A 19,525-nucleotide genomic window follows, 5' to 3' on the forward strand; every position below is an offset into this window, starting at 1 on the left:
TCAAGTAACAGACACATCTCAACATCAACTGTTCATAGGAGACTGTGTGAATCAGGCCTTCATGTTCAAATTATTGCAAAGAAACCACTACTAAAGGACTCCAATAAAGAAGAGAATTGCTTTGCCAAGAAACATGAGCAACTGGGCATTATACCGGTGGAAATCTGTCCTTTTGTCTGATGAGTCCAATTTGAGATTTTTGGTTACAACTGCCATGTCATTGTGAGACGCAGAGTAGGTGAACAGATGAACTCTGCATGTGTGGTTCTCATCGTGAAGCATAGAGGAGGAGATGTGATGGTGTGGGGATGCTTTGCTGGTAACACTATCTGTGATTTATTTAGAATTCAATGCACACTTAACCAGCATGACTACCACAGCATTCTGCAGCAATACGCCATCCCATCTGGTTTGTGCCTAGTGGGACTATCATTTGTTTTTCAACAGGACAATGACCCAAAACACACCTCCAGGCTGTGTACAGGCTATTTGACCAAGAAGGAGAATGATGGAGTGTTGCATCAGATGACCTGGCCTCCACAATCACCCGACCTCAACCCAATTGAGATGTTTTGGGATGAGTTGGACTGCAGAGTGAAGGAAAAGTAGCCAACAAAGATGGTGTTCTCAGGGTGATGAGTGGTGTTGGGTTTGCGCCAGACATAGCGTTTTCCTTGATGGCCAAAAAGCTCAATTTTAGACTCATCTGACCAGAGTACCTTCTTCCATATGTTTGGGGAGTCTCCCACATGCCTTTTGGCGAACACCAAACATGTTTGATTATTTTGTTATTTAAGCAATTGCTTTTTTTCTGGCCACTCTCCCGTAAAGCCCAGCTCTGTGGAGTGTACGGCTTAAAGTGGTCCTAAGGACAGATACTCCAATCTCCGCTTTGCAGCTCCTTCAGGGTTATCTTTGGTCTCTATGTTGTATCTCTGATTAATTCCCTCCTTGCCTGGTCTGTGACTTTTGGTGGGTGGCCCTCTCTTGGCAGGTTTGTTGTGGTGCCATAGTTTTTCCATTTTTTAATACTGGATTTAATGGTGCTTCGTGGGATGTTCAAACTTTCTGATATTTTTTTATAACCCATCCCTGATCTGTACTTCTCCACAACTCTGTCCCTGACTTGTTTGGATAGCTCCTTGGTCTTCATGGTGCCGCTTGCTTGGTGGTGCTACTTGCCTAGTAGTGTTGCAGACTCTGGGGCCTTTCAGAACAGGTGCATATGTATTGACAGATCATGTGACACTTAGATTGCACACAGGTGGACTTTATTTAACTAATTATGTGACGTATGAGGGTAATTGTTGGCACCAGATCTTATTTATGGGCTCCATAGCAAAGGGGGTGAATACATATGCACGCACCACTTTTCCTTTTGAAATGTTGAAAAGTAATTTTTTTAATTTCACGTCACCAATTTGGACTGTTCTGTGTATGTCCATTACACGAAATCCATATAAAAGTCTATTTAAATTACAGGTTGTAATGCAACAAAATAGGAAAAACACCAAGGGGGATGAATACTTTTGCAAGGTACTGTAGGCTACTGCTAAGGATATAGTAGGCTACATTGCGTAATGAAACAATCCCCAGTAAACTAGTGATTTGAAGGTGGACTGTCTGTATTAGTTGGCATTAACCACTACATGATGGGTGTCCTTATACTGGGACGGTAGAGCTAACATGCGCTAATGTGATTAGCATGACAGTTGTAAGTAACAGCAAACTTTCCAGGACATAGACATGTCGTATATATGGGCAGAAAGCTTAAATTCTAGTTAATCTAAACTGCACTGTCCAATTTACAGCAGCTATTACAGTGAAAAAATACCATGCTATTGTTTGAGAGTGCACAAGAACAAAAAACTTTTATCACAGCAACTGGTTTGACACATTCACCTCTAAAGGTAAATAATGTACTTAGATTCATTAATCTTACTCTGATTTGTCATTCTGAGGATCCCAAAGATAAAATGTAGTATAGTTTTGTTGGACAAAATACATTTTTATTTTCAGATGTAGGAACTGGGTTCTACAGTTTGAATGCCTGCTGTCTCTTTATAAGCTAATGATTCGTCATGTATGACATTCCTGGGAGTGTGTAAATTTACATGTTGTATTACCATATGATTTTTGTATGTTCCCTACTGTTATGTACTTGAAATCAATTGACCAATTCGCCACATTTTGGTAGACTTGACACAAAATATTGTCCAGTATTGCCATGCTTCACTGGATCAATCTGAAACGTTGCACACACACTGCTGCCATCTAGTCACCAAAATCTAAATTGTGCCTAAACTACAATAATATGTCATGGCCTTTCTCTTGCATTTCAAAGATGATGTTTTTGTTTGTATTATCTTTTACTAGATCTAATGTGTTATATTCTCCTATATTAATTTCACATTTCCACAAACTTCAATGTGTTCGCTTTCAAGTGGTATCAAGAATGTGCATGTCTTTGCTTCAGGTCCTGAGCTACAGGCAGTTAGATTTGGGTGCAGTATATCATTTTAGGCGAGAAAAAGGGTATGATTCTTAAGGGGTAATAGACTGGTTTTGCACAACTCTCTATCCGAGCCAGGAGAGAGCGCAAGGACAACTCATGTCATGCACATTCAGTTAGGCCATACAGGACAGTTGTATATTTTAAAAATATATTGGTAACTGATTAGTATGCTGTTGCATCGGAAATCAATTTTACAATCTGCAATGTTTGAGTTTCCAACTTTAATTATAGAATAAGTAATTACATCATAGCTGCCAACAGACACATTGTTGCCTCCAGACAACAGACACCATGTAGGAGGCTATAGCTTCATGAAATGTTTAGGCTTAGTATGAGAGAATGACGACCAAATAGGACTAACAATAATCATTTATCCATTAGCCAAAGCAAAGCTCTAGGCAACATGCCCTGGCACCTCAGAAAGGCTAGAATCGATTCAATAGACATGTTGAAATTTCAGCACCATGGACAGCAATCAGTAGTCTATACTTTGTGAGTGGCTGTCTCGCTGACACATTCTATTTTAGTTAATAGGGTGACATTCAAGAACGGTATTAAGAAGAAAACATATATTTTGAATGTTTAGAAGTAGCCTTTTTTCAAATACATGATTTTATAGATTGGAAGTATACTTCATTAATAATTGTGTACAGTAGGTTTAATTTGGTTTTGAGGAGAATGTGCCCCCTGCTGGCCTGTTTGTGACACTGACAGTTAGACAAGTTCTCTAAAATGAATTTGCAAGGAAATTTGAGATTAAAGTAATTGCTGACTTTAATTACTTTCAAAAATAACACAATTTACAGCAAGACAATAAAACAGGCATAACCAGTTGAGCTGAGACAAACAAATAGAGCAGGAAGACAATTTATTTTAGGAGTGGACTGCGACGGCCTGAAATCAAATTCTACTAAATATAGGCTACCAAGAAAAAGATAAAAAGGTATGTTGCTTTGTATGAAGTTAACATTTTCCAAATTTCTGAGAAACACCACTACGGGGCGCTAGAGTCGTAGATTCTAAGTGATCTGTCTCCTCAACAGATCGGGAGGATCCACAAATAAATACTGAATATTTTAACAATGGTCCATCGCACGAGTCACAAGACGACGTGAAATTGAGACCCTTTATACAGTAAGTGGATCTACGTAGTTTGTTGTCCTGTGGCTTTGGACAAACAGTCTTGCTCTTTATTCTTCCTGCTGTGTGTCTCTGCAGACTACGTTTCCTTGTACCTGTATCTGTGAATGAGGAAGGAGCAGTGAGAGGACACATATTAGTAAAGTGAAGATTCAAATTCCCACAAGGGGTGTTCCTGTAGTTAGGTTTATGGATAATAATAGTGGAGTGACTTCTGGAAAAACAAGTGACATTCCTCCAGGGCCGTTTATCTTCTAACCTCCTGCGATTGCTGCTGCTGATGTACTGTAGCTGCTGATGTCTGAGAACACTCTGTCTACACAACCGGTTTGAGCTAGCTTGCCTTATCCTCATGCCTGCATGCTTCACCATAAATAGTTTAATGGTTTTTCATTTGAGAAGTGACTTCCTTTTTTCATGTAGAAGTTTGGAGTTCTTTTAAGGTGCTTGATAGTATCACAACGGGGAACAGTAATCTGTGGAAAACTACCCCGCGGTGCGTGCGTGTTTGCTCACTCTCTGTGGTGTATGGAGAAATCAGGCAGGGCCCCTAGGGAACTCAGCTGCTCCTCCAGTGCTAAGATCCGCAGGCCGATGTACCCTGATGACAGCAGTAGAAGCACCACCCTATATACACACACACACACACACACACACACACACACACACACACACACACACACACACACACACACACACACACACACACACACACACACACACACACACACACACACACACACACACACACACACACTCACTCACACACACACACACACACACACACACACACACACACACACACACACACACACACACACACACACACACACACACACACACACACACACACACAATCTTATGTACTGTACACATACGGCAAAATAACTAAGGAAGTGTTCCCTCCCTAATCTTTATTGTTTATACTGTTGAATACTGTTTTATCGCACATGAAAGGTAATCTCTCTACAGTGTGATACAAAATCTAACACAGTCTATATAAATCTATCATCATTAGGTGTAATTCAATATGAATTGATTCATCCCCTGAGGGGCAAATAGAAAGTATTGTCAGAGCACAAACACGCAATTACATGTATCCTCCACAGTTCACAGGCAACTAATGAAAGAGAAACCAAAGGAGACAGTTGCAAGGAAAACCTATCTACTATAAGGACTTGGAGGTTGGATAAAATAAAAAGAAGAAGACATCGTGAGAGGAACCAGATTCTAAAGGGAGAGACCATTATTTTGTTCACAGTACATACAGTATAAAATAAGTTCACAGTTTATATTGTATGAATGAAGTCCACAGTACATACAGTATGAAAGAAGTTCACAGTACATACCGTATGAATGAAGTTCACAGTACATACAGTATGAAATAAGTTCACAGTACATGCAGTATGAAAGAAGTTCACAGTACATGCAGTATGAAAGAAGTTCACAGTACATGCAGTATGAAAGAAGTTCACAGTACATGCAGTATGAAAAAAGCTCACAGTACATGCAGTATGAAAGAAGTTCACAGTACATGCAGTATGAAAGAAGCTCACAGTACATGCAGTATGAAATAAGTTCACAGTACATGCAGTATGAAAGAAGTTCACAGTACATGCAGTATGAAAGAAGCTCACAGTACATGCAGTGTGAAAGAAGTTCACAGTACATGTAGTATGAAAGAAGTTCACAGTACATACAGTATGAAAGAAGTTCACAGTACATGCAGTATGAAAGAAGTTCACAGTACATGTAGTATGAAAGAAGTTCACAGTACATGCAGTATGAAAGAAGTTCACAGTACATGCAGTATGAAAGAAGCTCACAGTACATGCAGTATGAAAGAAGCTCACAGTACATGCAGTATGAAAGAAGCTCACAGTACATGCAGTGTGAAAGAAGTTCACAGTACATGTAGTATGAAAGAAGTTCACAGTACATGCAGTATGAAAGAAGTTCACAGTACATGCAGTATGAAAGAAGCTCACAGTACATGCAGTGTGAAAGAAGTTCACAGTACATGTAGTATGAAAGAAGTTCACAGTACATGCAGTATGAAAGAAGCTCACAGTACATACAGTATGAAAGAAGTTCACAGTACATGCAGTATGAAAGAAGTTCACAGTACATGCAGTATGAAAGAAGTTCACAGTACATACAGTATGACCATCTGGAGAACATATTGTGCTTCAAAAACAAGATCCATCTACAATGCCTTCCTATTCATACCTCTTTACTTATTCCACATTTTGTTGTGTTACAGCCTGAATTCAAAATTGATTAAATATCTGTTTTTCTCACCCATCTACACACAATACCCCATAATGACAAAGTGAAAACATGTTTTTAGAAATGTTAGCAAATTTATTGAAAATATAATACAGAAATATCTAATTTACATAAGTATTCACACCCCTGAGTCAATATTTGTAGAAGCACATTTGGCAGCAATTACAGCTGAGAGTCTTTCTGGGTAAGTCTCTAAGAGCTTTCCACACCTGGATTGTGCAACATTTGCCCAGTATTCTTTTAAGCTCTGTCAAATTGGTTGTTGATCATTGCTAGACAACCATTTTCAGGCCTTGCCATAGATTTTCAGGTAGATTTAATTCAAAACAGTAACTCAGCCACTCAGGAACATTCACTGTCTTCTTGGTAAGCAACTCCAGTTTAGATTTGTCCTGGTCTTTTACATGTTTTATTTAATCTATATTTAATTGAGCAAGTTAGTTAAGAACAAATTCTTATTTATAATGAAGGCTTACCCTAACCCAGATGACGCTGGGCCAATTGTGCGCCACCCTATAGGATTCCCGATCATGATCGGTTGTGATACAGCCCAGGATCAAACCAGGGTCTGTAGTGACGCCTCTAGAACTGAGATGCAGTGCCGCTGCGCCACTCGGGAGCTCAAAGAGGAATTCATCTCCCAGTGTCTGTTGGAAAGCAGTCTGAACCAGATTTTCCTTTAGGATTTTGCCTTAGCTCCATTCTGTTTCTGAAAATATGGAGTGGTACTCAGTAATGTGTTGTATTGGATTTGCCCCAAACATAACACTTTGTATTCAGGACTAAAAGTTCATTGCTTTGCCACATTTTTTGCAGTATTACTTTAGTTCCTTGTTGCAAACAGGATGCACGTTTTGTAATATTTTTTACGCTCAGTTTTGCATTTAGGTTAGTATTGTGGAGTAACTACAATGTTGTTGATCATCCTCATTTTTCTCCTATCACAGCCATTAAACTCTGTAACTGCTTCAAAGTTACCATTGGCCTCCTGGTGAAATTCCTGAATGGTTTCCTTCCTCTCCGGCAAGTTAGGAAGGCATAAGCTACAGACAACGAACACAATTGCATTTTATCGATAGCAATTTGAATGTGCAAAAATACTGTGACCAAATCCTGAGGCCCATTGTGAGGTGCATGTTTTTTTAAGGTGTCTGTGACCAACAGATGCATATCTATATTCCCACTCACGTGGAATCCTTAGATTAGGGGACACCTGTATCTTTGACTGGGTTTATTGATACGCCATCCATAGTGTAATTAAACTGAACTAAAATATAAATGTAACATGCAACAATTTTATTAATTTGACTGAGTTACAGTTCATGTGAGGAAATCAGTCAATTGAAATAAATGCATTAGGCACCACACCATAACCCCACCGCCACCACGGGGCACTCTGTTGACAACCGCTCGCCACATGACGCCATATACGTGCTCTGCAGTTGTGAGGCTGGTTGGACGTACTGCCAAATTCTCTAAAACGACGTTGGAGGCGGCTTATGGTAGAGAAATTGACATTAAATTCTCTGGAAACAGCTCTGGTGGACATTCCTGCAGTCAACATGCCAATTGCATGCTCCCTCAACTTGAGACATCGGTGGCGTTGTGTTGTGTGACAAAAAATGCACATTTTAGAGTGGCCTTTTATTGTCCCCAGCACAAGGTGCACCTGTGTAATGATCACATGCTGTTTAAATCAGCTTCTTGATATGCCACACTTGTCAGTTGGATGGATTATCTTCGTGAAGGAGAAATGCTCACTAACATGAATGTAAATTAAATTGTGCACAACATTTTAGAGAAATAAGCTTTTTGTGCATATGGAATATGTATTTCAGCTCATGAAACATGGGACCAACACTTTACATGTTGTGTTTATATTTTTGTTCAGTGTAATAACTTCACCATGCTCAAAGGGATATTCAATGTCTGCTTTTTTACCCACTTACCAATGGGTGCCCTTATTTGCGTTGCATTGGAAAAGCTCCCTGGTCTTTGTGGTTGAATCTGTATTTGAAATTCACTGCTCGACCTAAGGAACCTTACAGATAATTGTATGTGTGGGGTACAGAGATGAGGTAAATCATGTTCACAAATCATGTTATTGCACACAGAGTGAGTCCATGCAACATATTATGTGACTTGGTGAGCACATTTTTACTGCTGAACTTATTTAGGCTTGTCATGACAAAGGAGTTGAATACTTATTGACTTATTGACATTTCAGCTTAAATGTTTTTATTAATTAGTCAAAAAATTTGAAAAACATAATTCCACTTTGACATGATGGGGTATTGCAATTGAATCCATTGTAAATTCAGGCTGAAACACAACAAAATGTGGAAAGAGTCAAGGGGTGTGAATACATTCTGAAGGTACTGTATCTAACCATCTCTCCAGGAATTAACCTCATATAAACATCAGATGGCTCCAAACCAAACCAGAAAGACAACATACCTAAGCAGACAGACACCTGCATTTCCTTGAAAAGGTGATTATATAGCCAAAGGGACCAGGAAATCACGATGGATAGATAAGAGACATGTGAAAGTCATGTGTAGACGCACGTCTGAAAATGGACAAGATCAGAACAAAGCACTCAGATAAATGTAATAAAATAAAACTGTATTTGTCACGTGCCGAATATAACACCGTAACGTGAAAAGCTTACTTACAAGCCCTTAGCCAACAATGCAGTTTTAAGAAAATTAAGAACTAACAAAATATTTACTAATTAAACTAAAGTAAAACAAAAGAATGATACAATAACAATAACAAGGCTATACAGTGCATTCGGAAAGTATTCAGACCCCTTCCCTTTTTCCACATTTTGTTGTTACAGCCTCATTCTAAAATTGATTAAATTAAACAATTTCTTCTCAATCGACACACAATACCCCATAATGACAAAGCAAAAACAGGTTTTTAGAAAGTTTTGCAAAAAAAAACAGAAACACCTTATTTACATAAGTATTCAGACCCTTTGCTATGAAACTCGAAATTGAGCTGAGGTGCATCCTGTTTCCATTGATTATCCTTGAGATGTTTCTACAACTTGATTGGAGTCCACCTGAGGTTTATTCAATTGACTGGACATGATTTTGAAAGGCACACTCCTGTCTATACAAGGTCCCACAGTTGACAATGCATGTCAGAGCAAAAACCATGAGGTCGAAGAAATTGTCCGTAGAGCTCAGAGACAGGATTGTGTCGTTGCACAAATCTGGGAAAGGGCACCAAAACATTTCTGTAGAATTGAAAGTCCCCCAAAACACGTTGGCCTCCATTATTCTTCAACAGAAGAAGTTTAGAACGACCAAGACTCACTGGTGGCAGTGTGTGGATAAGATAAGAGGTGAGGGAAGGGCTTCAGCATCTAGGTCTAGACATTGAGAGGCTAGAGAGGTAGAGAGGCGGCGGAGAGAAAGACAGAGAGGTAGATGGTACTCACAGAAACAGATAGATGGAGAGGAGGACGTTGAGGTTGCTCATCTCTCTGATGAGGAGGAGAGATTTAATCCTTTCAGTGACTCTCCAAAAACACGAGTTAGCTGATCCAGAGAAGAGAAAATGGATTCAATGGATTGCTTGCTGTTTGGGGGTTTTCGGCTGGGTTTCTGTACAGCACTTTGTGACAGTTTTGTGACATCGGCTGATGTAAGAAGGGCTTTATAAACACATTTGATTGATTTGACTGATTATTCAAACAACATTTAAGTGTGTGTGTGTGTGTGTGTGGTATATGTGCACGTGTGTGTGGCTGTGGTTGTCAGTGTGTCTGCGTGTGCTTCAGTGTGTGTTTAAACTACCTGAGTCTTCCTCCTCTGTGAATGTGAACTGATCGTCCTGGTCTTTGCTGATGCTGATTCTAGGAGTGGAGCTGTCCCTCCCTGAGGAAGGTGAACATGCATTTATTAATCATTGTACTATTACAGCATAACATAAAATTCTCTCTTATGTCCTCTGTTAATCCTATTTCCCCTCCTTTCTTTCTCCTGTCTCTTGCGGAAACATCCTAATACAGTCTTTCTAACCTCTGCTGGGCAGGTCAGAGTAGACAGTCTCTTTAGGAAGGCTCTGCTCCATACTGTCCTCCAGGCTAGAGTGGCTGGATATCTGTGGGCAGGGAAGGGTTCAAATGAAAAGGAAAGTATGCTTGTGTGTCTGATCATGACAAGCCCATGATTTATCTTCATTAAATCCACACAAAATCATATTGAAAGTGAGTTCTGGAAAGTGAAAGTGGATTCTTTGACGTCACTAAGTGCACAGCGAAGATCAACCATGAGGAACCAGAGGTAGTTGTGTCAACAAAGGACAGACATTTGTCATCACCAGTCAAAGTAGAAATGGGCAGTACATGGTGGGGGACATGATGGGGTCTTACCGTGTCTATGTCCTGATTCACGTCGTCAACACCGTTCTCTCCTGGCGAGACGTGGGGACTGCTGCTACCATTCTCCCCCTGCTGCTGTGTGAACACAGTCTGACACACAATGCAGTGTGTTAAAGAGTATTCATCTTTGGTGAAAACAGAGAACAAAGAAAGGAGAGGATAATTGCAGATTATAGATAAGGAGATAGAAATGGGGTAAATAAGACAGGAGAGAGAAAGACGGGAGATAGTTATATAGCAAGAGGAAGAGAGAGAGAGATAGGTCAGAGATCATGTGGGTATACCTGTGCTTGTGTACACACAGTCTGCAGGATTTTGTAACACACATGCCGGTTCCGCAAAGACACCAACAAATACTGAAAACATAGACAAAACAGAATAAGGGACTACACAACAGCCCACATGCAAAGACGCACGCACTCAAACAAAGACTATCAGGGCCACTGTGGGTTTGTTTCCGACCTTGTCTCCATCCGTAGTGTGGATGGAGAGCATAGACAAGGCTGAGTTCTGCTTTTTCACTTCCTTAATGCTGGACACGTGAACCACCACCTACAACAAGAAACAGGTACAACATCAACTTCACACATAACACAGAAAGAAACAGGTACCACAACAACTTCACACATAACACAGAACGAAACAGGTACAACATCAACTTCACACATAACACAGAAAGAAACAGGTGCAACATCAATTTCACATATAACACAGAAAGAAACAGGTACAACGTCACACATAACACAGAAAGAAACAGGTGCAACATCAACTTCACACATAACACAGAAAGAAACAGGTACAACATCAACTTCACCCATAACACAGAAAGAAACAGGTGCAACATCAACTTCACACATAACACAGAACGAAACAGGTACAACATCAACTTCACACATAACACAGAAAGAAACAGGTACCACAACAACTTCACAAATAACACAGAAAGAAACAGGTACAACATCAACTTCACACAACACAGAAAGAAACAGGTACAACATCAACTTCACCCATAACACAGAAAGAAACAGGTGCAACATCAATTTCACATATAACACAGAAAGAAACAGGTACAACATCAACTTCACACATAACACAGAAAGAAACAGGTACAACATCAATTTCACATATAACACAGAAAGAAACAGGTACAACATCAACTTCACACATAACACAGAAAGAAACAGGTACAACATCAACTTCACACATAACACAGAAAGAAACAGGTACAACATCAACGTCACACATAACACAGAAAGAAACAGGTACAACATCAACTTCACACATAACACAGAAAGAAACAGGTACAACATCAACTTCACACATAACACAGAACGAAACAGGTACAACATCAACTTCACACATAACACAGAAAGAAACAGGTACCACAACAACTTCACAAATAACACAGAAAGAAACAGGTACAACATCAACTTCACACAACACAGAACGAAACAGGTACAACATCAACTTCACACATAACACAGAAAGAAACAGGTACAACATCAACTACACCCATAACACAGAAAGAAACAGGTGCAACATCAATTTCACATATAACACAGAAAGAAACAGGTACAACATCAACTTCACACATAACACAGAAATAAACAGGTACAACATCAACGTCACACATAACACAGAAAGAAACAGGTACAACATCAACTTCACACAACACAGAAAGAAACAGGTACAACATCAACTACACCCATAACACAGAAAGAAACAGGTGCAACATCAATTTCACATATAACACAGAAAGAAACAGGTACAACGTCACACATAACACAGAAAGAAACAGGTGCAACATCAACTTCACACATAACACAGAAAGAAACAGGTACAACATCAACTTCACCCATAACACAGAAAGAAACAGGTGCAACATCAACTTCACACATAACACAGAACGAAACAGGTACAACATCAACTTCACACATAACACAGAAAGAAACAGGTACCACAACAACTTCACAAATAACACAGAAAGAAACAGGTACAACATCAACTTCACACAACACAGAAAGAAACAGGTACAACATCAACTACACCCATAACACAGAAAGAAACAGGTGCAACATCAATTTCACATATAACACAGAAAGAAACAGGTACAACATCAACTTCACACATAACACAGAAAGAAACAGGTACAACATCAATTTCACATATAACACAGAAAGAAACAGGTACAACATCAACTTCACACATAACACAGAAAGAAACAGGTACAACATCAACTTCACACATAACACAGAAAGAAACAGGTACAACATCAACGTCACACATAACACAGAAAGAAACAGGTACAACATCAACTTCACACATAACACAGAAAGAAACAGGTACAACATCAACTTCACACATAACACAGAACGAAACAGGTACAACATCAACTTCACACATAACACAGAAAGAAACAGGTACCACAACAACTTCACAAATAACACAGAAAGAAACAGGTACAACATCAACTTCACACATAACACAGAAAGAAACAGGTACAACATCAACGTCACACATAACACAGAAAGAAACAGGTACAGCATCAACTTCACACATAACACAGAAAGAAACAGGTGCAACATCAACTTCACACATAACACAGAACAAAACAGGTACAACATCAACTTCACACATAACACAGAAAGAAACAGGTACCACAACAACTTCACAAATAACACAGAAAAAAACAGGTACAACATCAACTTCACACAACACAGAAAGAAACAGGTACAACATCAACTACACCCATAACACAGAAAGAAACAGGTGCAACATCAATTTCACATATAACACAGAAAGAAACAGGTACAACATCAACTTCACACATAACACAGAAAGAAACAGGTACAACAACAACTTCACACATAACAGAACGAAACAGGTACAACATCAACTTCACACATAACACAGAAAGAAACAGGTGCAACATCAATTTCACATATAACACAGAAAGAAACAGGTACAACATCAACGTCACACATAACACAGAAAGAAACAGGTGCAACATCAACTTCACACATAACAGAACGAAACAGGTACAACATCAACTTCACACATAACACAGAAAGAAACAGGTGCAACATCAATTTCACATATAACACAGAAAGAAACAGGTACAACATCAACTTCACACATAACACAGAAAGAAACAGGTACCACAACAACTTCACAAATAACACAGAAAAAAACAGGTACAACATCAACTTCACACAACACAGAAAGAAACAGGTACAACATCAACTACACCCATAACACAGAAAGAAACAGGTGCAACATCAATTTCACATATAACACAGAAAGAAACAGGTACAACATCAACTTCACACATAACACAGTAAATTTTCTAAACGGTTAACCCGATATGGATGAAAATTCCCTCAAATTAAAGCTGAAAGTCTGCACTTTAACCTCATAGTCATTGTTTGGAGTATAGAATATAGAGTATAGAGCCAAAAGAAGAAAAAATGATTCACTGTCCCAATAATTATGGAGAGCACTGTATGTTGGCGAACTTGGCATTATCTGCTCTACTCTACTATATTTGAGCATCTTACCTTGGTGTCTTTGAGGAGTACGGAGGAGTAGAAACACACATAGTTGACAGACACAAATAGCTTCCCATGATACAACACTTCCTTCTGCAGGGCACAGGTGAACGCTGAAAACACAAGCAGAGAACATTGCCAAATGAGAGAGACTGAATGAAACGTCCCTTTTCCCAGAATACAGTGTGATGTTCTGTATGCCGTCCTAAGCAGCTGAGGGCACATGTTAAAATATTGTGCAAAGTGAGTGAATAAGTAGTTTAATGTAATTAGTTGTTAGCAAGGAGCACAATGCACAGGTTGTGGAATTAATTATATTGAATGTCTCAATGCATTCATTATTATGTCGACTCCATAAGCAAACATGCAAGCCATAAATCCACACGCAGCCCAGACAAACACTCAATGGACAACAACAAAATCATAAATAAGTTACACACTCCCCATGTACTTATATCAACTCACCATGAGTTAGTTTCTCCTCTGCGGGAATGTCTTCGAAGAGTTTGTGAAAGGCTTTGTTGTATTTCACAAAGCTCTACAAGAGAGAGAGGAAATGATGGAATGAATCAATCAACCAATTCATGAATGTATCAATCATTCAATCAGGACATATTTCTGAGCCAGATCCAAGAATCCAAACATGTAGTGGAGAAGGTGCAATAGTACCTGCAGGGTGTTGTGCTCCACATTTAAATGTGCTTACATTTTTGGTGACAATGACGCCATCAGGCCGATGGAAGCTCTCCTCCTCTATGGTCTGTGACCTGTGGATAGGGAGATCACAATTACACACGCACATATGGACTTCGAGGGCTTCGCTTCCCCCAGTCCACGCCCTGTTCTAGTCATTGTACTTGCTTTCATAAGTAACCTCTGACCTGAGTGAGTTGCTCCGGTTCAGGCTGCATCCCAGCCCCTGTGTTTCTAGCTGTGCCTCCTCTAGACTGTGGCTTTTCCTCCTCTCTCCACTCTTCTTAGGCCTACTGCGGCTGCCTCTCCTCTGGTCCAGCAGATTACCTCCATCACCATCCTCCAGGGACCTGGAGGAACAGGACACTAAACGGTCACCTTGGTCTGTAAACACTTCCTGTTTAGAGGTCATACTTAGCTATTTGCATATTTACCTTCAGTATAGGTCTTACTTTGTAATTAACATAAAGTTGTGGTTTGAATTTAAATTCACCTACCCATGGGCATAGTTTTGTCTTCTGGTGAAAGCTGCTCTAACAATGAATTAATACAGAAGCAATTAGGGTTAAGTGCCTTGCTCAAGGGCACATTGGCAGATTGTTCACCTAGTTGACTCGGGCATTCGAACCAGCAACATTGTGATTACCGGCCCAATGCTCTTAACCAATAGGCTACCTGCCACCCGTTGTTTACATTCACATCATCTACTTGATACCATCAGACAACCATAAAGAAGAGTACAACGGTTGGCAGAGCAGTTCTAGCTCGTAGTTGATAAGATGGTCAACAACAACTTAACAGTTAAATTAGTTGTCTAAAACATATGTGGCATCCAGGTCAAAGGAAGATTTGCTATTATTTGTATTTTAAATGGTCAAAACATGTCACATGCAAAGTGTGTGTTATACGATGTTTAAGTTCCCCCACCTGAGGCTGGGAGAAAGCAAACAGTGGAAATTGAATATACATGTATCTTTGTTAATCCTGTTCCATCACTTAATTAATTATTGTGCCACTCCTTACAGACAATTTAGGCCTAATAGCAACAAAAGCTACTACATTTACAGCTCAAAAAGTCAAACTTCAATGTGAATGTGCAAATAAAATGCACTAAATCATCACAGAATGAAAGAGTCCCCAAAACAATCTTTACGAAAAAAAGCCTTGAGTATATATATACATATATCCACTACAGAAAGAAAGAATTTGATTAATTATTGATTGAGAATATATGCTTACGCTATATATACAGTGCCTTGCGAAAGTATTCGGCCCCCTTGAACTTTGCAACCTTTTGCCACATTTCAGGCTTCAAACATAAAGATATAAAACTTTATTTTTTTGTGAAGAATCAACAACAAGTGGGACACAATCATGAAGTGGAACGACATTTATTGGATATTTCAAACTTTTTTAACAAATCAAAAACTGAAAAATTGGGCGTGCAAAATTATTCAGCCCCCTTAAGTTAATACTTTGTAGCGCCACCTTTTGCTGCGATTACAGCTGTAAGTCGCTTGGGGTATGTCTCTATCAGTTTTGCACATCGAGAGACTGAATTTTTTTCCCATTCCTCCTTGCAAAACAGCTCGAGCTCAGTGAGGTTGGATGGAGAGCATTTGTGAACAGCAGTTTTCAGTTCTTTCCACAGATTCTCGATTGGATTTAGGTCTGGACTTTGACTTGGCCATTCTAACACCTGGATATGTTTATTTTTTAACCATTCCATTGTAGATTTTGCTTTATGTTTTGGATCATTGTCTTGTTGGAAGACAAATCTCCGTCCCAGTCTCAGGTCTTTTGCAGACTCCATCAGGTTTTCTTCCAGAATGGTCCTGTATTTGGCTCCATCCATATTCCCATCAATTTTAACCATCTTCCCTGTCCCTGCTGAAGAAAAGCAGGCCCAAACCATGATGCTGCCACCACCATGTTTGACAGTGGGGATGGTGTGTTCAGCTGTGTTGCTTTTACGCCAAACATAACGTTTTGCATTGTTGCCAAAAAGTTCCATTTTGGTTTCATCTGACCAGAGCACCTTCTTCCACATGTTTGGTGTGTCTCCCAGGTGGCTTGTGGCAAACTTTAAACAACACTTTTTATGGATATCTTTAAGAAATGTCTTTCTTCTTGCCACTCTTCCATAAAGGCCAGATTTGTGCAATATACGACTGATTGTTGTCCTATGGACAGAGTCTCCCACCTCAGCTGTAGATCTCTGCAGTTCATCCAGAGTGATCATGGGCCTCTTGGCTGCATCTCTGATCAGTCTTCTCCTTGTATGAGCTGAAAGTTTAGAGGGACGGCCAGGTCTTGGTAGATTTGCAGTGGTCTGATACTCCTTCCATTTCAATATTATCGCTTGCACAGTGCTCCTTGGGATGTTTAAAGCTTGGGGAATCTCTTTGTATCCAAATCCGGCTTTAAACTTCTTCACAACAGTATCTCGGACCTGCCTGGTGTGTTCCTTGTTCTTCATGATGCTCTCTGCGCTTTTAACGGACCTCTGAGACTATCACAGTGCAGGTGCATTTATACGGAGACTTGATTACACACAGGTGGATTGTATTTATCATCATTAGTCATTTAGGTCAACATTGGATCATTCAGAGATCCTCACTGAACTTCTGGAGAGAGTTTTCTGCACTGAAAGTAAAGGGGCTGAATAATTTTGCACGCCCAATTTTTCAGTTTTTGATTTGTTAAAAGAGTTTGAAATATCCAATAAATGTCGTTCTACTTCATGATTGTGTCCCACTTGTTGTTGATTCTTCACAAAAAAATAAAGTTTTATATCTTTATGTTTGAAGCCTGAAATGTGGCAAAAGGTCGCAAAGTTCAAGGGGGGCGAATACTTTCGCAAGGCACTGTATACAAAATAAATATTATTTTAAAACTACAACAAACAAAGCAATCAGCTATAATGCAAAACAACCTGTTTGTATCTCATAAATGACAAAAGGAATAGAAAGTTGTTTATTTTCACCTAATCTTATAAAATTACAAATAAATAAAGACAAGGGCCCTGAAGGGTATGGCTGCCACGCATTTTGGTGGAATGTAAACAAAACAGCCCGGTCTCATAGAACAGATGTAATATAGTAAACGAAAATCCAGGACATTGAAATTTGTATGATATGTTACATTTGGTATGGTTATATAAGAAGGTTCCTTAATTTTACTGCAGTGGGCTAAATCAGGGTCACACAGAGTGTTTCTTGGTAGTTTTAAACAAATCTACTTTTAAACAAAAGTACACATCTCACACACATGGTTATGGACTTTAAAAAAATAAGTCACCTGTACCATGTCAGTTATAGATCTTAAAGGTATTATATTATGAGTTTGCATCCCAATATTACACTTTATATACATCCCAGAAAACCGTTTGACATAAAAACTTCAGATTTTCAGCAGGTTTTTGAAATAATATTTATTACAAATATGAATAACATTCCACCCAGGAGGGCACTAGGTCATTTGACTGCAGGAAAGGGATTTATTAAGTCAAAAATGAAAGGAGGATGGTTGGTCAGAGTGGATGGGTTGGCATATAACGCAAACGTCTAGCAACCCAAAGGTTGCTTGTTTGAATCTCATCACAAACAACTTGAGCATTTTAGCTAATAAGCAACTGCAACTACTTACTACTTTTTAGCTACTTTTCAACTACTTAGCATGTTAGCTAACCATTCCCCTAACCCTAACCCTTTAAGATAACACCTGACCCTAACCCTAGCCTTAACTCCTAGTCTAGCTAACATTAGCCACCTAGCTAACGTTAGTGTGAGCCACCTAGCTAATGTTAGCCACAACAAATTGGAATTCTTAACATATCATACATGTTGCAAATTCGTAACATATTAAACAAATTGAAAATCATAACAAACTTACAAATTGTAATTTGTAACATATCATACAAAATGGATGATGGACATCCAAAAATGTATACGTTACATACCAAAATTAAACATATCATACTAATTTGAGTGTCCTGACTTTTCGTTTACTATGTTACGTCCACCCCTGAGTCCAAATTATAGCAACAAACAAGTTCCCTTCCTTCCTTCCCTCTCCTCCTCTTTCACTTTATTTTTCTCCACTCAGGTGAATCCTCCATTCAAACTAACCCACTTGTGAAACAGCTATAAATACAAGCGGAATGGCCCAAACCCCATATGGTGTGTTCTAATCTGTGGTATGTACTACTTGTATGTTTGAGGACTGTACAGTACTGTAATATCCTATTATAAAATCCAATAAGATTATGTTAAGGGACATTCAAACTTCCTAATGTAAATATAAACATTGAAAACGGTCTCTATAGCTGGAGTTTAACTGAGCCTGTCAATAACTGTACAGAAACAATGCATAATAATAAATCACTTATTTAAAAAAGTTTGATTGGTTGATACTCACACTGAGCTGTCAAGGGAGAACCTCCGGTGCTTCATGTTCATGGTCTGAAGTGGTTAAATGTCTCTCACACTCCTCCACGCACACTCACACTCCCACTGAGCTCCTCTCCACTCCACCCTTCTGTACTTCACTGACTGTGTCGGTGTAAACCGACTCTCTCACACACACTTAGCCACCAATGTGCTGCAGTATACGCCCAGCCTGTCTCTCTAGTTTCCTACCTGGCTTTAGCCCACAGAGAGCAGCAGCTGATAGATAGCTAGAGGTAGAGACAGCCTTCTCCTGTTACCAGCCTATCCTCTTCAAGCTTATTGTTGGCTTCATCTATCAATTTCTGGGGGCGGGAATACCATTCAAGCTTAACAAATCAACTTTGGAGGCCCGAGCATGCTGCCGGTGCCACTTGCACACACCTCTGCTGCTTGTGGAAACTGCTGCTACAGGTGTTGTAACAATCCTACTCCCACCCACAGGTTAGTGCTGTTGAAATCATACACATAATGCATGAATCAAAATGCAAACACA

General features: G+C 39.4%; 1 protein-coding gene across 1 annotated transcript; it reads right to left on the bottom strand.

The window, feature by feature from the left end:
• Window positions 1-3,271: 3,271 nt before the first annotated feature.
• LOC110508436 (GRAM domain-containing protein 2A) lies at window positions 3,272-19,316 on the bottom strand. The gene is made up of 13 exons (XM_036966910.1): window positions 19,001-19,316; window positions 14,770-14,931; window positions 14,595-14,655; window positions 14,354-14,426; window positions 13,898-14,001; window positions 10,803-10,892; window positions 10,625-10,696; window positions 10,332-10,430; window positions 9,979-10,060; window positions 9,754-9,834; window positions 9,396-9,495; window positions 4,172-4,282; window positions 3,272-3,756 (listed from the first exon to the last, which is right to left on the bottom strand). The coding sequence occupies exons 1-13, from the start codon at window positions 19,039-19,041 to the stop codon at window positions 3,735-3,737; spliced, it is 1,098 nt and encodes a 365-aa protein (XP_036822805.1). The 5' UTR covers window positions 19,042-19,316; the 3' UTR covers window positions 3,272-3,734.
• Window positions 19,317-19,525: the final 209 nt, after the last annotated feature.

The sequence above is a fragment of the Oncorhynchus mykiss genome, chromosome 28 (genome assembly GCF_013265735.2).
Source record: "Oncorhynchus mykiss isolate Arlee chromosome 28, USDA_OmykA_1.1, whole genome shotgun sequence".
Lineage (NCBI taxonomy): Eukaryota > Metazoa > Chordata > Actinopteri > Salmoniformes > Salmonidae > Oncorhynchus > Oncorhynchus mykiss.